The following is a 23,483-nucleotide window of genomic DNA, read 5'->3' on the forward strand; positions in this document are numbered from 1 at the left end:
CTAAAAAAACAAGAAGTTGTCTGAAAGGTGTAGCTTTCTTTAAAGTAAATAAATGAATAACAAAGGTAGAGCCCAAGGAGCTGTTTCTCTGCTTTAAACTCCAGGCCAGGAAGCTTGAAAAGGACGTGGAGTCATGACTCATTTTCTAGGGCCAAAGGGGAGACTGGAGAGATGGTAGCTGTCCCCGTTCCTGCTGTTGCTTCGGGAAGCCTTTCAAGCTGTTACCGTCATCCCCTGGCCTCATGCCTTCTCTCCTCCAGCCTTCCCTCTTCGGCTGGAGTCTAACGTGACTCTTCTTACCAAAACACAAAGAACACCACCTATATGGTGTGGGAACACTCTCAAAAACCATTGAAATGCCAGTGGTGAGAAAAGGGGGCCAGCAGAGGAGAGTCGAGAATGAGCACAAACTCAAGTCTTGACTGCAGGTGTGGTACAACTGACTCGTGCTGTTGGTTAAAACCCGCCAGCCACAGCACCCGCCCCCTTCATTCATCTGTCGGCCTTTTCCCGTCCTGCATGTGCAAAGCGCTGCCGTCATTGAGGGTTACTGCCTTGAGACTGAGTCTGAATCCATACGATGTTAGAACTGGAAAGATCTCCAAGGTCTGTCCAGTTCGGTCTCCGCGCTTGGCAGTCCAGAGAGGCTAAAATGACTAGTCCAGAGTCCTGCAGACGCACTAGAGGGAGGAAGGTAAGGCCCCTGGAGCACCCCTTCGCAATGCATTTATGGACACAGTTAACTGTCCTTTTTTCATTCACATGGAGGGGGGTGTATTCTTTTGCTGGAGGCTCTTTAACGTGTGTAAGGAGTAAAGATAGCATCTGATAAATCTATAGCTAACAGAATTGCCCTTTCTGAATTGTGTCTAAGAACTGCCTTGGTATAAACCAGTTATGCTTACACAGAATTCTCGGGGCTGCCCTGCACACCCACAGCAGCTCTGATGCGCTTTTGCTAAAGGCGGCGGTTGGGTGGGTTTCACACCCCTGTCCTGGCTCTTCCCTGCGGTCCGCTCAGCACAGAGCAAGCAGCTGGGGAGAGCTATTTTTTCACTGTTCATTCGATCTCCGTTTTAGACTGTGATCCTTTAAGAAACTGGAAAACATTTAGTGTTGCTTTAATAATAAATCTGCTGGTTTGCCTTTTCGAGGGGGAGAAGGGAAAGTGTGAATAAGGATAAAATGGCTGCAGAATTAGGCTCGACGTGCGCCAGTGGGTTTGGCTCCCACTGATCAGTTTTGGATTGGTTGAGAAATTTGTGATCATTTTAAGAGATTGGGTTTTTACCTCCTGGCCTCAATACCGCATTCTGCCCCTCCCCCTTAACGCTTGGCACACGTCTGATCTGAAGGAGAATCGTGCCATGTTTCTACGTGGCCTAGTGCTTCTGCAGACCTTTAAATTACGTGTCACATCTCAAAATCCTTCACTTAAAATGGGGTTAATTTTGTACGCCCCTAACTTTCTTTTAGAGAAAAGACGTCTTAGTAGGCATTGACCTTGGACCTGGGCCTTGATGAGGACTGGCTGTTCACCAAGAGGAGACAGAAGCCCTCCCAAGAGTTTTCTCCAAAGTGCACTTCTCTTTCCCACAGTCAGAGGAGTTTCCTTTGGGGACTTTTTGCCAAAGCTAGATTTTTTTTTTTCGGTTCTACTTCCTAAACTGGAAATAAACTAGGGGATTTCACCTTCATCATTGCAGAATGGTCATCTTCGATGCCTTGGTTTCATTGGTGCCAACCGATGTGCCTGGCTCTGTCTCCTTTTCTCCATATAACCCACTTGGTCCAGCCAATCCTCATTTCAAAGCAAATCAGTCTGGCTTTCCATCAAAGAAAATCTGGCTTAATTTTTCAATTAAAAAAAAAAAAAGCGTTGGGGCGCTTGGGTGGCTCAGTCGGTTAAGCATCCAGCTCTTGGTTTTGGCTCAAGTCATGATCTCAGGGTTGCAAGGTTGGCTCCGAGGTCAGCTTGGAGCCTGCTTGAGATTCTCTCTCCCTCTACCCCCACCACGCACTCTCTAAGTAAATAAATAGATAAATAAAAATTTTAAAAAAGTGTTGGGATGCCTGGGTGGCACAGTGGTTAAGCGTCTGCCTTCGGCTCAGGGCGTGATCCTGGTGTTATGGGATCGAGCCCCACATCAGGCTCCTGTGCTGGGAGCCTGCTTCTTCCTCTCCCACTCCCCCTGCTTGTGTTCCCTCTCTCGCTGGCTGTCTATCTCTGTCAAATAAATAAATAAAATCTTAAAAAAAATTTTTTTAAGTGTTAATAGTCTTCCCTTTGACTACAGCTCCTCTGAATGGTAATAATTCTAGAATAGGTAGTTAGACAGACTGGTTAGACACAAGACCTGGAGCATCACCTTAGAGTCAGTCACGGGAGATCTCTCTGCCTTGTTGTCATAAGACTCCACTTGTCCTTCTGTGTGCTGACCCGGGGCTTTTGCACCCTGGGCAGTTCCTCCGGGTAATTTGGAATGGGCCCCAGCTGGGCGGCCATTCCATTAGAATCCCATTTTCTTTGCAAAGTACCGGAGATCCTGTTTTATCCAGCAAGTATGTTTCCTGGATTCTTGGAAGAGTGGGGACCTTCTGCTGGCGGTTAGCCTTCTCTAAACCAGGTTCTGTTGATGTGTGTAAGCAACAGCTACGGGAGGGTTACACTTGCCAGCCCAGTCTCTGGCTACTGGCGATCTCTCATAGCCAGAAAGCCAAGTGTGGGAGAGTTGCATTATGGGATTTGCTTGTAACCCAGAAGAAACTAATGGTTCCCCAGTTAACCACTGGTTTCAGTGATGTTGTGATACAAGAAAAAAGAGGTACTGCATTAACCCACAAGAAAATCAAAGATAGAAGAGAAGGTGCTTCAAAATAACAGTATTGGCAAAATATGCAATTGAACAAGTTTTCGTGGATCTCGGTCTTCGATGCAGATTTTAAGATAAATAAGGCTTGGTCACTCCCTTGCCTCGTTTATTTCCTTTCTTCTGCCTAGTCTCGGTTTACTTTGTTCTTCTCTGCTTTCTTTCTTTTTTTTTTTTTTTAAAGATTTTATTTATTTATTTGACAGAGATAGAGACAGCGAGAGAGGGAACACAAGCAGGGGGAGTGGGAGAGGAAGAAGCAGGCTCATAGCGGAGGAGCCTGATGTGGGGCTCGATCCCAGAACGCCGGGATCACGCCCTGAGCCAGAGGCAGACGCTTAACCGCTGTGCCACCCAGGCGCCCCTCTTCTCTGCTTTCTTGAGGGAGAAGTTGAAGGCATTGATTGGAGGCCTTTCTTTTCTAATACGGGCTTTGCCTTTTCCGTGGTCCTTTGGCCGCATGTCTCAGCTTTTCATGAGTTCTGCTTTCACACCATTCGAAATACTTTCTAATTTCTCTTTTGATTTCTTCTTTGACAAATGGATTATTTCGAGTTGGGTTATTTCGTTTCCAGACATTTAGGTATTTTCCAAGTATCTTTGTCATTGATTTCTAATTTAATTCCATCGTGGTCGGAAACCAGATTCTGCACACATTGAATCCTTTTAAATTTAGTGAGACCTGTTTTGGGAGCCAGAAACTGTTCTGCGTGTAATGAAAAGAATGTGCATTCCAGTCCTCACGGAGAGAGTGCCTTAGAAGTGCCAGTTAGGTCAAACTGGTTGACAGTGTTGCCCAAGTCTGTGTCCTTACTGATCTTCTGTCTTCTTATTCTGCCAGTTACTCAGAGAAGGGCATTAGGATCTCTGACTATAATTGTGGCTTTGTCTCCTTTTCCTTGCAGTGTTGTTGGTTTTCCTTCGTGTATTTTTGAGGCTCTGTAATGTGGTACAAAAACATTTAGGATTGTTATGTCCTCTTGATGCATTGACCCTTTTATCATTATGAAATGCCCATGATAACATTCTTTGCTCGGAAATCTACTTTGTCTAATGTCATATAGCCACTCCACTTTTCTTTTTCTTTTCTTTCCTCTTTCTTTTTTTTTTAAGATTGTATTTATTTATTTGACAGAGAGACAGCCAGTGAGAGAGGGAACATAAGCAGGAGGAGTGGGAGAGCAAGAAGCAGGCTCGCAGCAGAGCAGGGAGCCTGATGAGGGGGCTCGATCCCAGGACCCTGGGATCACACCCTGAGCCGAAGGCAGATGCTTAACAAGGCACCCAGGCGCCCCTCTTTTTCTTTTCTTTTCTTTTTTTTTTTTTAAAGATTTTAATATTTGTCAGAGAGCACAAGCGAGGGAGTGGCAGGCAGAGGGAGAAGCAGGCTCCCTGCTCAGCAAGGAGCCTGATGTGGGACTCAATCAGATGACCCTGGGATGATGACCTGATCCGAAGGCAGACGCTTAACTGACTGAGCCACCCAGGCGTCCTGCCACTCCACTTTTCTTTGGATTAATACGAACATGGTGTATCTTTGTCCTTTCTTTTATTTTTAACCTGTTTGTACCTCCGTATTTAAAATATGTTTCTTATAGGCAACATAGAGCTAGATCTTAACCTTTTTAATCCAGTCTGACACTCTCTACCTTTAAAATGGGATGTTTAGACCACTTGTATCTACTGTTGTTATTGATATGGTTGGGTTTGAATCTGCCATCTTGCTGTTTGCTTTTTTATTTGCTATTTGCTTTCTGTGTGTCTCATCTAGTCTCTGTTCCCTTTCTTTCTGCCTTCTATTGGGTCGTTTGAGTATGATTCGTGATTCATTTTATCTCTTTCATTGGCTTATGAGCCAGCTCTCTGCTATGGTGACTTTAGGCATTATAATATATATACATCTTTAACTTATCACAGCCTACCTTAACTGATACTATATTAAATAGTTTAAGAATCTTAGTATACAGGTGACCCTTGAACAATATGGGTTTGAATTGCACGGGCCCACTTCTATGTGGATTTTTTTTTTTTTTTTTTTTTAGATTTTATTTATTTATTTGACAGAGAGAGGGTGACAGGCAGTGAGAGAGGGAACACAAGCAGGAGGAGTGGAAGAGGAAGAAGCAGGCTCCCAGCGGAGAAGCCTGATGCGGGGCTCGATCCCAGAACACCGGGATCACGCCCTGAGCCAAAGGCAGCCGCTTAATGACTGAGCCACCCAGGCGCCCCCACGTGGATTTTTTTGAAAAAAAAAAAAAAATATATATATATGTATATATAGTGCTGTAAATGTATTTTCTCTTCCTCATAATTTCTTAATAACATTTGCTTTTCTCTAGCGTTATTGTAACACTACAGTACATAATACATATAACATACAAAATGTGTGTTAATCGACTGTTGATGTTATCGGTAAGGCTTCTGGCCGACAGGAGGCTATTACGTTTTGGGGGAGTCAGAAGTGGATTTTTGACTGTTCAGGGATTGGTGCCTCAACCTTCTGCGCTGTTCAAGGACGAACTGTACTTCTATTTAAAAGATTTTTAAAGATTTTACTTATTCATTTGAGAGAGAGAGCACGCGCAGGGAGGGAGAGGCAGAGGGAGAAACAGACTCCCTGCTGAACTGGGAGCCCCACATGGGGCTCATCCCAGGACCAGGAGATCATGACCTGAGCTGAAGGCAGATGCTTAACCGACTGAGCCACCCAGGCGTCCTGTGCATGTCATTTTGGGGTCCGTTTCAGCTGCTTGATTTCTGTCCTCATTATGGGTCATTTCCTGCTTCTTTGCATTCCTGTTAATTTTTTTATTGGATTTTATCTTGCTGGGTGCTACATATTCTCATACTCCTATGAATATTTTTAAGCTTTTTTCTGGAATGTGGTTATTTGGAAACCATCTGACCCTTTCACGGCTTGCTGCTTGAAGCTTTATTCGTGGGGCCAGAACAGCATTTCGCCTAGGGCCAGTTTTGCCCCACTACTGAGGGAAAGCCTTCTACAAACCCGTCCTGACACCCCGCGCCCCCAAATCTGATGAGGTTTTTCCTCTCTGGCTGGTGGGAACAGGATGCCTTTGGGTGGTTTTTTTTGCCACCCTTGGACAGTTACCTCACATGCATGTATCGTGCCTCTAGGGCACCCTCGGCAGCTCCCCAGAGCTTGCTGTCTCTGCAGGTCCTGCTCTGGCTGCCCTGGCCTCCCTGGCCCACCCAGCGCCTTGCCTTCAGCATGGGCGGACTGCTGGGCTCTGCCTGGGTACCCACTGCGTGCACTGGAGCCTGGAAGTTCAGCCCGGAAGCTGGGGCAGCTGCAGGGCCTGTCTCATTTGTGCGGATCTCTCAGGAGTCCCTGTCTTTTGTTGCCTGTGGGCAGAAAGGTGAGTCAGTCCCTCCTATTCCATCCTGGCTGGAAGCCCCCGAGATTTCACTCAGTTCCATGGGATGGAAGAGTCCATTAAATGAACCGCCAGTAATCTCCTACATAAGGGATTTCTTTTGTGTGTGCGGATGGGGGCCCAAAACACCACCATGTCCAATGCACCGGACCCTCGGTGCCTAAAAACCAGATCCATCTTCATGAAAGGATTACTTGGTTAAGGTTTGGGGCTCTGGGCTGACTCTTCTTTGGTATTAAAACTACTTAATTGCATGAACTCACAATGATTTTCTAGATAATGATAATAGCTCGTATGGGGGCACCTGGTTGGCTCAGTCAGTAGAGCGTGTGACTCTTGATCTCCGGGTTGTGAGTTCGAGCCCCATGTTGGGTGTAGAGATTACTTAAAAATCTTTTTAAAAAACAAAATAGCTAGGGGCGCCTGGGTGGCTCAGTCGTTAAGCATCTGCCTTTGGCTCAGGGTGTGATCCTGGTGTTCTGGGATCGAGCCCCACATCGGGCTCCTCCGCTGGAAGCCTGCTTCTTCCTCTCCCACTCCCCCTGCTTGTGTTCCTTCTCTCGCTGGCTGTCTCTCTCTGTCAAATAAATAAATAAAATCTTTAAAAAACAAACAAACAAAAAAGCTAGTATGTACTGTTCTCTCTCTCTCTTTTTTTTAAAGATTTATTTATTTTTAAAGGGGGAGGGGCAGAGGGAGAGAATTATCTAATTTAGTCTTTACCGAATTCTATGAAGGAACAGTACCGTTCTTTTACTACCCCATGTTGCACATACAGATATTAAAGCACAGACAACTAAAGTAACTTGACCCAAGATTATTCACACCAAGAGTAAATGATGGCCAGGATTTAAACCTGGGGTCTGGCTCCAAAGACCATACACCTAGTCAGTGCACAGAACTGCTTCGAGATAAGGTCATTCTGTGTGTCCACTGAGAGGGCAACTGACCCTGGCCCCTCAGCTTTCAGACCAAGCTTGGCCATCTTGCTTTCACTTCTCATGTTTTCTTTTTAAGTAATTGTAAGCATGTACATGTGTATGCATGCCTGGTCATATATGCACATGATTCAGTGTCACAAGATCTAAGGCTATTCATTGAAAATAAATTTCCCACCTGCCTTTCTCCCCTCGAACCTCCAGGGGCCCCAAACCAGCTCTTCAATTTTTAGTGTGTCTTTCCAGAGATATTTGTCACATGCACACTGAGAAATCAATGGCAGCATATTATCCCCTTTCTTCTGCACCTTGCTTTTCTCATTTAAAAAGATATTTTCAAGTCATTCGTAACAGTAGATAGAGATGCCTTATTCTAGGGTTGCGCTGTATGGGTGTGCCAGAATCTTCCCCACTCTTGTAAAGGGCTTGAAATTGTTTCCAAACTTGCACTATTATCAACAAGGCTGCTTGATAAAACGTAATATCCTTAAATTTTATCACATATGTATCATATAAATGTATATGTGATTTCCCACATGTGCAAATATATCTGCAGGATAAATTGCTAAAGGTGGAATTGCTGCGTCAGAGGGTTTGTACTTTGAACAGGTTGGGAAGCCGGGACTGAGTTACTCTTTGGAGAGGTCCTGCTGATTTACAGTCTCACAGCAGAAGGTGAGGGTGTAGGCTTCCCTCCACTCTCTCCAACACATTTTTTCAAACTTGTCTCATGCTTATGTTTTGTTGTTGTTGTTGCCTTTTTTTTTTTAACATTGATTGATTGATTGATTTTGGGCAGGGAGGGGCAGAGGGAGGGAGAGCCTGTTGTAGGGCTCCATCTCCTGACCCTGAGAACACCACCCGGACCCAAAGTAAGAGTCGGGATGCCCAACCGACTGTGCCACCCAGGAGCCCCCAGTGTTTGTGTGTTTAAGATAGTAGTTGTGAACCTTGTATCAAAGGGTTACTCTTGTGAGGGATACTGGTCATTGCATTTGTCAGCTAGTAAATTAAGAAACAGATGACCAAAGATTAATTCCCTTGCATTCATGATCACCGACTCAGTCCAGTCTACAGACTCCATCTGTGCCTGGTTCTGGGTCCTAGGGGTAGAAAGATATGTGACTTGGTTCCTGTCCCCAAGCAGCGCATGGTGTAGGGAAGACACGGGAGAATAAGTAGCCGGTACGGCGTGCATTGTGTTCCTTACAGTTGCTGAGAATGGGATAATGGAGCAAAGAAGAGTGTTGCTAGACGTGTTAGGAAGTGTTGCCAGGGTCTCTTGAGCAGGTTAACCTTGATGGTGAACGTGGTCCCGGAAACTCGCAGGCGGAGAGGAGGAAGTGGGGCCCCTGCGGGGCTGCAGGGCAGGGAGGATTCTGTGAGCTAGGAGGCTCGGCTGGAGGTTGCCATCAGCACCTCCCTGCAGAACTGCCGGCCGCGTGCAGGGATCGGCCGCCTGTGATTGGAGGGACGTTGCTGGTTGGGATAATGAACTCGTAGTGTCGGCCGAGGTGATTGGCCGCGCCCTGCTGCAGTGAGAATGCGGACGGGGGGCTCGGGTCCTCGCTTGTGTGATGATCTTTAGCGGAGCGAGGACTGCTGAATAATTGGGAGCTCCAAGTTGCTTCTGCCTCCAGGAGAGATCAGTTGGGCTTTTGCTTTTTTCCTTTTTGAAAAAAAAAAAGCCACACATTTGATCACCGTCAACCTGCAAAAGTGAGTTTTTCTTGAAGAAGCGCCAGCTGCTCCCTCATCGCCAGCAAGCCGGCGGCAGGGCTCTCTTAGAGTGAGCTACTTCTCAGGCCAGGCAGGACAGCAGTGCTAGCAAATCTGAAAAAGCAGGAGACGGCCACTGCATGCAGAGCTTCCGGCCCTACAGCTCCCCAGGCTAGCCTTCCAAGCCACCGCGTAGCCAGAGATCCTTGGTATTGTGGTCACATCCCTCCTCAAAAGTGAACAGTCACCGCCGGCGACATTGGGAGGAAGCCGTAATGCTGCAGATGCTGTGGCATTTTCTGTCCAGCTTTCTCCCCAGGGCTGGGTGCCAAGACTCCAGAGAGGGGAACAATACTGAAGTCAGAGGCACCCCGGCTCCAGCTCGGGGAGACCAGATGTCAAGCTTTTTGGGGAAACAGGACCGAAGGGCTGAGGCCACGGAAAAGAGACCCACCATTTTGCTGGTGGTCGGACCTGCAGAGCAGTTTCCTAAGGTAATGGCAAACTCAGGAGGACCTCCTACTTTAGGGGCTGGTCTAGGATCCGTTTCCTGGAAAAAACTGGAGTGTGGGGAGGAAGAGAGGACTTAGAAATCAATCAGTTTGGTGTTGGAGGCTGGGGAGAAGTGTTAGACAATGAAGAAGCCCAAGTCTTCAGTCTAGAATCTTCCTGTGGCCCCGGTAAAAGCTTAATCACCCTACCGTGACTGCTTCAGTGTGGCCGTTTGGGAAAGGAAGGTTGAAGGCAATAGACGATTTAACTTAGGATGTGTCAGTTTGGCCCCAGAAAGCCATTTGAAAGGAAGAGACAAACGATGAGAGTGTGTCTTATGTCTTAGCCTGTCTGAACAATGCAGGGAGGATCTTCAAAGTTGAACCCAGCTGCCTGGAGCTGGGGAGGGCCAGCCTGTCCTGCATCCCTAAGGTCAGACCCCTTGCCCTTGGGTCTGCAAGGAAGGCAGTGGGAGGAGGAGTCAGAGAAAAGGCTGGAATCTCCAGGTACAGAGGCCAGTGCCCCTCGTGGGCCTGCGGGTCTGCTGAGTGCCAGAGCCTTCCGTTAGTCTCATGCTCTGAGTGTGGGTTATCTCACGTCATCTTCAGCAGAGCCAAGGTAAGTGGTAACACCCCCATTTCATGGATGAGGAAACAGGTGCAGAAAGGTTGAGTAATTTGCCCAGGATTAAACAGTTACAGAGGGGTAGAGGTGAGATTTCACCCCTAATCTGTGTGGAACTTTGCCCTGTACCTGCCTCACTTTACCTTAAGAAGGCGGTTTTAACGGGACTGGTCGCGTTCTCGGGATTAGAATGGAAAGTGCAGCTCGCCTGGGCTTTCTCCTGCCTGCGCTAGGGGCGACCTTGCTGACCGCCTGAGTTTTGGTTATTTAGAATCTATTCTCCTCAGGATAAAAATCAACTAGAAGAGGGAGAGAGGTTCTGCCCTGTGCCTGGCATATTGTAGATTCCCCCAAAATGTTGCTTGAGTTGAATTGCTACATCAAATAATTAAATGTTTGGTTATCCTTTGCTGAGTGTGAGGGTCTTTTGACGTAATAGCTTCTGTGGGCATTTAGGTGTGAGCTTGGAGGAGAAGCCTCAGTGTACATGTGTCCCTGGCCGTCTGTCTGTCCGGTCCCGCCCCGCCCCCGCCCGCACATTCTGGTCGGCGTGGATCTCAGAGTCTGTGTTCTGCCTGAGGTGTGCTTCGAGCCATGTCATTTTCTACCTTTCCGTCTTCTTGGGATGAGCTCAGAAATGGCAGTGGCGCTCTCCTTTGTGAAGATTTTTTATTTCCAGACCTGCTTACCTTATGGCCAAGGCATCAAGAGATTGGCTGGCTCCCTTTTAAATTCACCTACTTTGGACTTTAATAATTAAACTGCTCCATTTCCCAAACTCATCCGGGCACCTCTTGCCAGCCCTCCCCCTGGGTGGCCTCACATCAGGACTTTCTGTTCTGAACAGCTTCACTCCGGGCCTGCCAGTCAGGGGCCATGGGGCTGGGCCGGAGACCCATACCTTTCAGTAACCCATGCTCCCCAGGAGAGAGATGGGTCAGATTGGGGGGGGGGGGCAAAGACAGATCAGCCGGTTTGGTTTGAAGCAAGAAAGCAAGCACATCTGGGCAGTGTGGACTCTTTAAAAGCAGATAAACCAAGACCTGGGAATACCAGGAGCATTTCTGCGGATAAACCGACAGTCGGAATAGCGTGTTTCTGCAGCATGTGGCCTTGCCCGCCAGCTCCAGTGACTCTGAAAGGTGGGGTTTGGGGTTTGTGATGAGTGGCCAAGGGGACCTGGCCTCGCTGTCTCCCTCAGGAGAACGCTGCAGAAACCTTATAGACACGTCCCCCTTGGCCCTCTGCTTCCCAGGCCTCCAGCCACACTACTTTGTTTTGCTCTCACTTCCCCCGTTGAAATACGTCTGCTAGTGAGTCAGGTTCCTGCAGGCTTTTATTCTAGGAACTGTTCCAGTTTTCCCCTTTATCTTTGGCTTACAGTTAATCTGCAGTTGCAGAAGAAAGCCATTAGTGTGGAGTGAGAGGCGCCCTCAGCGGCATTCAAGCTCGCAAATCCTGAGGGGCCGTCTTCTCAGAAGCTCAGAGAATTTTTTGCTCATTGTGTGTCTAATTGCCAAGTGTAGGCAGGTTTCATTGGAAACCGGCTACACTGGGCTGTCATGGCAACCCGATCATCAAATGACACTCCGGCCGCCGCAGCCAGTGAGGTTCGAGAGCCTTACGGGTGGGCGGGGCTAGAAGAGCCGGATGCTGGCAGGGCTCCTTCGCATATTAATATTTTTGGCTTGGTCTGAGTCATTGCAGAGGAGGGGGGAGATACCTTATGACCTAATGCCACACTCCCAAAGGTACTCCACCTGCCCTGTTCTTACTCATGGCATTCAGCACTGACGGGAAACACCTGTTCTGGGGCATGAACCAGCGTGGTGGAACAGGGACGGCTTGTGGTGGCATTGGCAGATTCGAGGGGGACAAGATGCCCGGGAGAGGAACTTCGACCTTAACGGAAGAAATGGAACCCGATAGCACTAGATCGTCAGGGATCTAGACATGCTGTCATTGGCTCTGCATGCTAGTTGTCACAGGAATGGACATCAGAAGAGACCGGCGAAAGTAGATCTGGATGACAGAATTAGAATAAGGAAAAAGGGCAGAAAAGAGTGGTAGCCGGCAGACGGGGAGAGGGACAACACGGGACAGCGTGGGCTGGGGTGAATCATGAGGAACCGAACACGAACCTCGCCTTAGGCTTTCTTAGTGGTATTTCCCCTCTGCGCGGTCAGAAGCTGTAACACGGATCGGCTTTTGTGTTGGTTTCTAGCTAAGCCTAAGCCCGGACCTGCTCGGGTCACACCTTTCCCACACACCTGCCGCCTTTCAATATGAAGTATTGCTTACTGTAATTCTCCACGTCAGGCTTACAGGCTTTCTTTGGAAACCGAGTTCTAAAATCTTTTTGGCAGTATCGGGTTTGGGTGCCGTTTTACGTGGCTGTAACGAGAGCTGGGTCCCGGGTGAGGCTCAGCCCTGCTGCCAACAGGCTCCAGGGCCTGGGCGAACGAGGTCACCTCTCCAAGTCTGCTTGCTCATCTCAGATTAAGAGGCGACCCCAGGAGCCCCTCTGGGCCCCGCTGTCTCTCACCCCAGGGATACAGCACTTACTGGGGATCCCAGGTGCCTAGAGATTGGCTCACTTGGGCAGAGGATTTCCAGTGTCTTTGTGCAAGTGGAATTCTGCGTGACCTGTGAGACTCAGGAGGAGGGGTGGTTTAAATAAATAAACACCAAATCCAGTTTGTCCAATGAATTCATTCTGAGTCTCTACAGACTCCCTGTCAGTTGCACAATAAAAATACGTTGGAACCCTTAAAATTAACGTTGGACTAGAATTAACGTTAGCATTGTAAAATAACATTTAACAAGCACACGCAGGGCTTTTCGGAGGACATTTCGTGACCCCATGATACCATTGGTAATGAGTAATGAGCTTTGTTATAATCAGAATTTCATCCTGTTTTTTTTCCTAGAAGACAGTTGCTCTTATCTGATAATGCTTTAGTAAGTTTCTCCCGAAGTACTGAGTGTAGGTTTTACTTTTATTTGGTATTGCCCTTGAACCTCTTCTCATGTTTGTTCTATAAATACATCAGAAAGCTCAGTGGTACACAAAGAAAAATTCAGTGGTACAGGTATGTTTACCAAAAATATTTGAAAAATGCAGTTTATTAGGTAACAAACATCTCCAAGTTGAACAGATTTTTTTTTCAGTCAGAATGTCGGCCATATTGTATTGAAATGACTGCAGTCGTCACCGAAATGAGATATTTCAGCATCTCTCTAACTTACTTTTGTTTCAGAGGCAAACATGAATAATTTAACAAAGGAAGATCAGCATTTCAAAATTTAGCTCTTTTATGTATAAATGTGAACCCCCCTTTTTTTTATTTTTAAGTTATCTCTCCACCCAACATGGGGCTCAGACTCAAGACCCCAAGGTTGAGTCCCACGCGCTACTGACTGAGCCAGTCATCAGGCGCCCCTATAAATGTGAACCTCGTTTGTTTGTTTTTTTCCTAAGATTTTATCTATTTATTTGAGAGAGAGGGGGAAGAGCACAGAGGGCAAGTGAGAGGGAGAAGCAGGCTCCCTGCCGAGTGGAGAGCCCAACTCAGGGCTCGATCCCAGGACCCTGAGATCATGGCCTGAGCTGAAGGCAGACGCTTCACTGACTGAACCACCCAGGAGCCCCTAAATGTAAGCCTCCTAAAATGAAAAAAATAATGCATGATCTTGTTGAGGTGGATAAAACACCTTGACAACTGCAGACACTCAGAAAAGCACATTTTCGGTCTTCATCGAGAGTGGTCGTGTTTGTTTCCTGGGGTCGTAAAGGCCTGCCACTGGCCTCACTCGTTCAGAAGCTGATATATCAGCACCCTCCACGACCAAGTCAAGGTACAGAGGTTTGAAACCATGGCCTCCTGCCTTCAAGGACCCCAGTAGCAGAGATAAGTTGTACATGAATACGGCCCTGAACCAGGAATTCTAGATGGGGCAGTTGAAAAGATAGATCAGTGTCATGGACTTAGGAGGAGGCTGAGCAGAAATCTGGATAATCCGGGCTGTCTCTGGATCCTCATCGGATCCTCCCCAGCGTAGCCCAAGACCTGTCTCTACAGACTCATCATCAGATCTCTTTTAGAAGGGCTGAAATGTCATGTAAGTTACCAAAATGTTCCATAATGCTGTATTTAAGCATCAACATCTTACTTCATTATTTTTGTTAAGTTTTATTTATTTAATCTCTACACCCAGCATGGGGTTCGAACTCACAAACCAGAGATCGAGTCACCTGCTCTTCTGACTGAGCAAGCCAGGCGCCCCAACATCTTTTTTTCTTTTAATTTTATTTACGTATTTGAGAGAGAGCGCGAGCGAGCCCGAGCAGGGGGAGAGGCAGAGGGAGAGAGAAAGGGAGAAGCAGACTCGACTGATTCGGGAGCTCGAAGTGGGGCTGGATGCAGGGCTCGATACCAGGCCCTGGGATCGTGACCTGAGCTGAAGGCAGGCGCTTAACTGACTGAGCCACCCAGGCGCCCCACCCAACATCTTATTTTAAAAATCCCTTTTTCTAGTTCTTAAGAAAAAGCTTTTTAGCAAATTAAGAAAGTCCTTGTACTTTGGTGATTTCCAGATTATAACCATCCATTTTTATCCATCCTGGTAGTGAGATTTAGTCTATATTAGGAAGCGGCGCACTATAGAAGAAACATCTTTGTGACGCGGTCTGCCTCCGCAGCACGAATCCCTTGACATTTTCCGTGGGACAGGGATGATGTGGAGATGGGAGGCCGGCCTGGAGAGGATCACCCTTAAGTGATGACCCAAACCTGACTTTCCAGAACCTGAGATTCTCTCTTACCCTCACGTCAAAGGGGTGTTCTGGAGCCGTGTTGTCCAGTAGAACTTTGTGTGATGGAAATGCTCGGTGAGTCCATGTGGCTGTGGAGTACCTGAAATGTCACACAACTCAGGAACTGAATTTTTTTTTATTTCATGTAATTAATTAAAAATTTAAAACGTCCCTCCTGAATAGCACAGACCTAGGCCAGAAAGCTAGGACTATACTGAACTTTGAAGTGTCCTGAGAGTGGGCTCTGAAGGCTGTCTGGAGTCACGTGAGGGTCCGGCTGACCCCAGATTGATGCTTCTGGGGAGTCCTTCCATACAACCGCCTTTAGCGAGGGGTCCTTTCTGCCCCCATGATGTCAGCTCCTGGGTGCTTGCAGGACCCGCAGGGGAAGCCTGCCGGGGAATGGGTTGCTTCTGAGGTGCTCACATTGCACAGTGGCCTGGAAAAGGTCACTGGAGCCAGCTGGAAGGCCACGTGGCCCAGGCAGCCCGCGTCCAGGGCTCAGCCCGCTCCGTGGCAGCGCCCCTGCGGATGAATGAGCCTGAGCCCGAGCCCTCCACGGGGCCACTTCCAGGATGGCTGGGCACCCGGCTCCCAGGCAGCCCCTGCCGCCTCGTGCCCTCACAGCTGAACGGGGCCCCTTTCCAGCGAGCAGCGACTCAGCCTGTACATGCACTTATTTTTCTGTGGGGAATGATTTACTAAGCGGAGAAAACCATTGTATTGGGTGACGCGTTTGGGGACCTTGTGGAAAAACTGTGCTGAGGGCTGTTTGTTCCTCTAGAGGGCTAGGCAGCGGAGGGTGAAGGTTCGCTGGGACAGAACTCTCCCTCGGCCTGCTTCCGAAGAGTTAACTCGGGGCGCCCGTGACGTCAGTCCTGATCTTTACACCCCTCCACTTGAGCAATCGCCGCCTCCTCGCGGGGGCCGCTGCTGATTGGCTGTGGGCAGGACTTCCCCTGGGCCGGCTTTTCTCAATTAAGTAAAAGGGCAGGGCCTGAGCAGCCAATGACAGCTGCGCGCCGGCTTTTCTGGGGCGAGCGTGCGGCCCGGGCAGCATTCCCTGGCTCCCCAGCGGCTGCTGCGCGCGCCCGGCTCGCCGTCAGCATGCTCTGCCTGTGCCTCTATGTGCCGCTCATCGGGGAGACCCAGACCGAGTTCCAGTACTTCGAGTCCAAGGGGCTTCCCGCCGAGCTCAAGTCCATCTTCAAACTCAGCGTCTTCATCCCCTCCCAGGAGTTCTCCACCTACCGCCAGTGGAAGCAGGTCTGGAGCGGCGGCGGGCGAGTGAATGCGTGCGTGGTGGTAGAGGGTGCGCGTGCGCGAGCTGTTGTCCGCCCCCCCCTCCCCCGCAACCCCGCCGAAGGGAAAGAATGTCTGAAATGTGCAAGTTCTTTCCCCAGTTGTCATGTGGCTGTAGCCGGGAAAGGGTTATGTCACGTCACGGGAATGACTGGCTTTCATATGACTTCCAAGGAAGGCCCGAATTACTGGGAAGATACCTGTGGGAGATGGAAAGGAATTCTTTTGTCAGGGATTGGCGGGGGGGGGGGGGGGGGGGGGGGATGTTCCAGAGAAGTACAGGTCCGAGAAGGGGGGCACAGTCCAGCCACTGTGGGGCCGTTTCTCAGAGCTGGGGGAGGAGAGGCAGAGAAGCTTCTGTTGGAGGCCTAGGAGTTGGAGCTGGCAGGGCTGTGCCCTGGGGAGGGGGAGCCTTCCCAGACTTCCCTTGGCAGCAGGTAGGCAGCAGAAATCATGACATTTTAAAGATAGGGAAATGGCTCCAGAGCCTGTGGGGGGCCCCTTGCCTCCTAAAGGGGCACCCTGACTTCTCTGTTAATCAGATCTCATGCTGTCCCCCACTGCTCATGAGGTCAGGTGGTGTGCCAGGAATGGTGATTAGCATATCCTAGGAAGGAGACAGAAAGTAGGCCCGCTGGTTCTGAGATAGAGGCCGGGACCTTGAGAATATCTTTGAAATCAGCTGCAATGAACACATCCTTGGGTTTTCTGTGTTACAAGGCACCCACCCACCCCACTAAGGCACATGGACTGCGTTGGTGGCAGAGCAGGCCAGATACCAAAGAGCTCTGTGCTTAACATTCGCCTCCTGGATTCTATTTCCACTCCTGCCATAAATCTAGAATGATAACCCTATATGTAATTTGTACCATTCTTGGCCAAGAGCACAGATGTCTGCAGGAAGTTAACTCCAGATAGCAGATAAAATATGTACCAGCCTCTGTCTCACATTCCAGCCACACCCCCGGCGTTGTTCTTTGGATCATGTTAGGTGACATGGTATCTGTCCAGGCCTCCTCCTAGTACCCTTAGTGCCTGAACAGTCACAAAGGGCCATCGGGTGGTTCAGAGAGTGGCAACGATCATGATCATTGGAGAGCACCAGCTAGCCAATGGTCCATCCATGTCCACACCCAGTGGCTCAGAGACTTTTAAAGCCATGTTGGTTTGTGACGAGTGAACCTGTTTCTCCCCGAGAGAATTGGGCAACACAGGAAGACGATGACCATTTTCCTTCGGAGATTCTCAGTCCAGATTTTGGGGTGTTGCTGGGTTGCAGTGACTCATGTGTGTCACCCACCTTCCTGAGATTAACTTTAAGGGCGGCAGTGGGATCTCCAGGGAGGTGGCTCTGGAGTCTAACAGGCCCAGCTTGAATGCCGCCCACCATTTCCCTAGCTGTATAACCTTGGATAAATTATTTAACCTCTCTGAGCTTGTTTTCTTCTCTCGAAAAATGGGGGGAATGACAGTACCTGCCTCCTAGAGCTGCTGGAGGGGGTTTGGCAGGGTACTAGAGGTAAAGTGTGTAGCAGGCCCCGTGGCACAGGCCAAGGGCTCATTCATCTGGGGAGAATTTCCAGGCGCTGAGCACGCAGAACTGCAACTGCCGAACAAAGTTCAGCTCTAAGGGCAGGCACGGAGCTCTGTTCAAGGGGTCTCTTCAAGCCTTCATGGGTCAGGAAACTAAGAGCTGGCCTGCTTTTCGGTACCTGGTCGAGGGAGCCGAGGTCGGTTATGTCATCTGGCTCCCCTGGGATCAGAGGCCGGTGGTGCCATCAAGCCTGTGCCCACGCCCAAGAAGAGTCCCCCTTGGCTCCTCCCGGGGTCCCCTGGCAGCGTCTCTGCCCCCATACCTTTAACCTGGTCACGCACTTGTTCTTGGGCCAGTGCCACTGGTAGGGATAAAAAGAGCAAGCTGCAGCATTCCTGATGGCATCTGAAGCGCCCAAGGCCGTCCATACATTTGGGCAGAGAGCAGGCGGGCAGAGGCCTGGCGCCAGGGACACCGCCACCGGGGAGCCGCATGGCTGACCTTGGTTGTACAAGTCGGTCTTCAGCACACTTGGAATGAGAAAGTGCCAGGCCGGCCACTGCTGGCCTGTTCTGAAGGGCGCCTCCCTGGGGGTGCCTTTTTCCTCTGCACTTGTGAGGGAAGCTAGGTGGGCTCTTGCTTGGGTTCTAGCCAGGCCTCAGGGAGCCGAGTGGTGGCTTTGGGAATGGAACAGAGGAAGCATCTCGACCTCAGTTGTTTCCTGGGGACGGGGCGCCATGAGGAACAAGGAAGCGCTGGGGCACGAACTCAAGGACGAAACCTTAACTTTTGTTTTATAGAAAATTGTGCAGGCTGGAGACAAAGACCTCGATGGGCAGCTCGACTTTGAAGAGTTTGTCCATTATCTCCAAGATCACGAGAAGAAGCTGAGGCTGGTATTCAAGAGTTTGGACAAGAAGAATGATGGTGAGCATTGCCTCCAGAGCCAGCGGCCCCCCTTGGTCTCAGGCCTCTCGTGGGCCTGGCCCCCCGCTGAAGCCTTTGTTGTTGCAGGACGGATCGATGCTCAGGAAATCATGCAGTCCCTGCGGGACCTGGGGGTCAAGATATCTGAACAGCAGGCGGAAAAGATTCTCAAGAGGTGAGAGCTTTGTCAGCCTCTGTGTTTGGTTGAACAAGCGTGTGATGAAAGAAAGGTTCTTGGATCAACCACGTGGCGCCCTTCACTGTATTGACCCTGTTTCTCTGAACTTTGGCTTCTGGTGTTTTGACGCCACGAGTAGGGAGCCCCTCCCCAGGAGCAGCCACTCCCTGAGTCCGGGCCAGAGTCAAGAATCACCTGGAAGTGTGCCCGCTCACCGGTGACCCGTGAAGAGAAAAGACTAGTTGGGGGGATTTCAAGTGGGTGAAAGGCAAGCAAGGAGCACCCTCTCTGCCTGGTGGGGAAGAGGAAGGGGCTCAGGTGGCAGTTGCCCGCGTAGGGTGGACTTCTCCCTGAAAATGCTGACTTTTCTCCACCCTGTAATCAGACGTGCCGCCCCAAGACAGCGCCCAGGGGAGCCCTGGTCCCGGGGGAGAGCGTAGTGGCTTTGCCAGGAAACCACGCAGATTCGCCTCAGGAGCGCTGCCTCTCCTGCCTGCGCCTTTCCAGATCCCGGGGGCCGGAAGCGGCCGGTCAGGGACAGCTGCCGCTTGTACGGCTCCCTGGGCGTTGTGTCGTGGTGTGTGCCTGCTTTGCTAACATCTGCTTAGAGCACTTATCTGTGTTTCTCCTCTCTCCTCTGCATCCTCCTTTGTCTGTCTGTCAGAATACGAACGGGCCACTTCTGGGGCCCTGTCACCTAGTAAGTATCCGTGTCACCCTGGTGACTCCCTCCCTCCTTGACCTCTGTGCCTGATCAGAACGGGGTTCTTGTGGGCCATTGTATTCCCGTTTTCATGCAAAGTGGGGTGTGGAGCCACCTGGCCTCTTCACTGGGGCAGAGGCCCCTCCCGTGGTTTCCTTGGTGGCCCAGCGCCTGCCCTGGGCTCGCCTGGAGGGGGGAGTGCAGCTGACACGCGGGCCTGTTTACCCGGGGGCAACCGACCATGCGCTTGTCTTGCAGCATGGATAAAAATGGCACGATGACCATTGACTGGAACGAGTGGAGAGACTACCACCTTCTGCACCCCGTGGAAAACATCCCCGAGATCATCCTGTACTGGAAGCATTCCACGGTGAGTCCCGTGCCCTGGGGCAGGAAGGCGCTTTCTCCCTCCTCCATTCACGTGTCCGCTCCCGAGGCATCCCCCCCAATCCCGGCGTGGGGGTGAGAGTGCGGTTTTCGGCCTGCCTCCTCTTCACCACGAGACTCCATCCCTCCGCCAGCCCCACGGAGCCCTCCATGTGTGCCCTCCGTTCCCCCACACCAGCCAGCCTGAGCGGCCTGGCCCCTTCCCAGCCACGGGGTTCCCTCTGCCCCGGATGCCCTCCTGCCCCACGTGCTGCCTGTCCTTCGGGGTCCACTCCAGACACCCCTTGCCCGCTCCTCCTCATTCTCCCAAAGCCGCATGCACCTTGGGCAGCAGGGGTTCTCCTACTAGAACAAATAGGGCCATTAAGTTTCTTCCCCCAGCACCCTATTTTTTGTGCCCCTTCTCTCTGTCAAAAGAAGTGTCCCCACGGTCCTGTACATGCTGCCTTTTCATCCCTGTCAGTGCTGCTGTTAAGAAAGACACATCCACACCTCCTTGGTCGCGGCCATGTTGACCCCCCGCCTGCAAGCCCTTTCATTTGGGGTACAACCACCCCATTTGCGGTCTTAGCCACCCCAGACCGTCCGCTCCGTGAGGGGAGGCCGGGGGCGCGCCTCTGGTCAGTCTCCTGCAGTGCCCAGGGCAGGACCTCACCCTCAGGGCACCCCTGGCTGTCCAGCTGGCTGAAACTCGGTGCAGTGCTCCAGGCTTCAGAGCAGGGCTGGCTCTGAGCAGGCGGGATGCCGCCCAGGAGAGCGGCTGTTACGTAGGCATCGCAGCCCTCTGATATTTGCCGAGGCCTTGTGCAATGTTCTGCCAGCGTGATCTGGTTACACATCGGGTTTCAGAATTTTTACCCCTGACTTGGCCCTTTCAGTTCAGGCCGTCTGGTGAGCCTCAGCTGAAATGCCTTTGTAAGCTGTTCTTGCAGGAGCTGTGGGCAAGCATCTACAAGGCTGTCCAAATGGTTTTATAACCGCTTTCTTCCAGCCGCGCTCCAGTCTCTCCCTGGGCCTCTGCAGGGCTCGGGCAGGGATCAGAGCTGTGCCATCGCCACACGGTGAACGGGACTGGGCCCGGGGCACTGTCACTATCTGGGTGGCCCCTGGGGCCTGGCCATTCTGGACGGTGCCAGGTTCCGGACCTGGCTGGCTGCCAGCAGCGTGGCCACAAGCGTCAGAAGCCTGCTTGTTTAAATCTCTCCTGCTCTTCCTTGCAGATCTTTGATGTGGGTGAGAATCTGACGGTCCCCGATGAATTCACGGTGGAGGAAAGGCAGACGGGGATGTGGTGGAGACACCTGGTGGCTGGAGGCGGGGCGGGGGCTGTATCCAGAACTTGCACGGCGCCCCTGGACCGACTCAAGGTGCTCATGCAGGTGCGTAGGAAAACAGGCCTCGGACCACCTGGGTTCCACCCCGCGGGTCCTCAGTGGGTCGGTTTTCTCCTCCTTTGTCTTGTGCTCTTTGGGCTCACCCTTTTCTAACCCAATAAATGAGATTGGAATTATTGCTCAGACAAGGGCAGCAGACGATCCAGGTCTAAGTGTCCTTTTGCACGTAGTGTATTCATCTTTTCCGCGGCACGAAAGCCGGGGGTCACATTACAGGGCCGAAATGCGGACAGGTGAAGCCAGTGAGAACTGGGGCGGCAGGAACCTGTCTTCTTGGGCACATCTTGTGTCGGCAGCACATGGGGGGGGGTGCGGGAGGACCCCCGCCTGGCCCAGACATCTTTACCTTGGCTGGGCGCCCGACTCCACGTCCACAGGGCAGAGATAAGCTAGGCCCACGTCAGGGACAGGCTTGCGAAATTGGCCTGCACGAGGACGCCCTGTTGGACTTCAGTGTCCCCTGAACATGTGCGGTCACCCCCCACGGCCCCTTGCTTGTGTGCTAGCTCTGGTGTTTCTGAGCCCTGCTCGAAAAGGCGCCATCCACTTGGGTTGGCGAGCACTGGGTCTCGTGTGGAAGTGATGAATCCCTGAGTTCTGCTCCAGAAACCAAGATTGCACTGTAGGTTAACTACCTAACTTTTTTTTAAATTATTTTTTTAAAGATTTTATTTATTTATTTGTCAGAGAGAGCGCACAAGCAGGGGGAGCAGCAGGCAGAGGGAGAAGCAGGCTCCCTGCTGAGCAAGGAGCCCCATGCAGGGCTCGATCCAAGGTCCCTGGGATCATGACCTGAGCCGAAGGCAGATATTTAACCAGCTTAGCCACCCAGGCATCCCACTACCTAAAATGGTTTAAAAAAGAAAGGAAGAAAGAAAAGGTGCCATCCTTTCCTCCCCGTCTTGCCCTCCTGAGCCTGCGTTGGTTTAAAGCCTGTTACACTTGAGCTCACTTCTCTCGTGGAAGTGGGGAGGTGGAATGGTTTGGGGAGAAAAGCTTTAGGACATAGAACCAGACTGGGGGGGAGCCTGGGTGGCACAGCGGTTAAGCGTCTGCCTTCGGCTCAGGGTGTCATCCCGACGTTATGGGATCGAGCCCCACATCAGGCTCCTCCGCTATGAGCCTGCTTCTTCCTCTCCCACTCCCCCTGCTTGTGTTCCCTCTCTCACTGGCTGTCTCTATCTCTGTCAAATAAATAAATAAAATCTTTAAAAAAAAAAAAAGAACCTGACTGGGGTCCTGCTCTCACAGCTGTGTGGCCTTGGGCCAGTCATTTTCGTGCCAGGACTTCCATTCCTCTGTAACAACCAAAGGGCTTGAACAAATTGTCTCCCCAGTTTGTTTTTCTCCGCCGAATTCCTGGGAATGCTGTAGAGACACAAAGCAGTCCGTGGGTGGAGGAGGGTGCCTGGGATGTGCCTTAAAGTGATCAGTGGTTTTATGATGGTGGAAGCTGGTTGTGGGTTCATGAAAGCCCGTTATGTAACACTCTGCACTTCTGTGCGTGTTTGAAATGTTTCCACAATAAAAAGCTCAATTGAAAAAATGTGTTTAAAGTAGCAGCCGCGAGGGTGTTCAGCACAGTGGTCGGCACACAGTAGGGGCACTGTGAAGAACTAGGGTAGCCGTGTTGGGTTCTCCCAGTGCCGAGTGACCCGCCGGAACCCCGACAGGCAAGAGCTGCCTGCTGCCAGCGGTGAGCGGCCCGCGGTAGAAGCTCTCTGTCCCACGATGGCCACCCCCTGGCCGCGGGGCTCTTTCTGACCGCTCTTCCTTCCCTCCTCGTCAGGTCCACGCCTCCCGCAGCAACAACATGTGCATCGTGGGCGGGTTCACCCAGATGATTCGAGAAGGTGGGGCCAAATCCCTCTGGCGTGGCAACGGCATCAACGTCCTCAAAATTGCCCCCGAGTCGGCCATCAAATTCATGGCCTATGAGCAGGTGAGGACCCAGCTTCCCCAGCCGAGTCGCCTGTCGTCAGCTGCTTCCTGAGCTTCCCCGGGCCAAGGTCCCTGTCCTGCTAAGGCCCTGGAAGCTAGAGCCGGTCACTGTACCCAGGGGACAACAAGGCGAGGCAGGCGGCTGGGTCCAGCCCCCAGTCTGCTGCCAGCCACAGTGTGGGCCAGTTCCTTCTATTTCTGGGCAGTGTCGGATGTGCCAGGGACACCGGGTCTTGGCTCCGGGAGGAACCCTGGGGCAG

General features: G+C 51.0%; 1 protein-coding gene across 4 annotated transcripts in view; it reads left to right on the forward strand.

Annotated features, from left to right (window-relative positions):
* Nucleotides 1–23,483, forward strand: part of SLC25A25 (solute carrier family 25 member 25) — a 33,123-nt gene that overhangs the window by 6,273 nt on the left and 3,367 nt on the right. Inside the window, exons 1-6 of one of the 4 annotated variants that reach the window (XM_026514050.3) lie at nucleotides 9,186–9,419; nucleotides 18,494–18,620; nucleotides 18,708–18,795; nucleotides 19,760–19,871; nucleotides 21,109–21,267; nucleotides 23,072–23,224. In XM_026514050.3, coding sequence (XP_026369835.1) covers nucleotides 9,201–9,419; nucleotides 18,494–18,620; nucleotides 18,708–18,795; nucleotides 19,760–19,871; nucleotides 21,109–21,267; nucleotides 23,072–23,224 — 858 coding nt within the window. In that variant the 5' untranslated portion in view covers nucleotides 9,186–9,200. Of the gene's footprint in view, nucleotides 1–9,185; nucleotides 9,420–15,842; nucleotides 16,124–18,493; nucleotides 18,621–18,707; nucleotides 18,796–19,759; nucleotides 19,872–21,108; nucleotides 21,268–23,071; nucleotides 23,225–23,483 lie in introns of those variants that run through there. The other 3 variants (XM_026514048.3, XM_057313775.1, XM_026514049.4) reach the window with 3 other exon arrangements.

This window comes from Ursus arctos, unplaced genomic scaffold, assembly GCF_023065955.2.
Source record: "Ursus arctos isolate Adak ecotype North America unplaced genomic scaffold, UrsArc2.0 scaffold_18, whole genome shotgun sequence".
Classification (NCBI taxonomy): Eukaryota; Metazoa; Chordata; class Mammalia; order Carnivora; family Ursidae; genus Ursus; species Ursus arctos.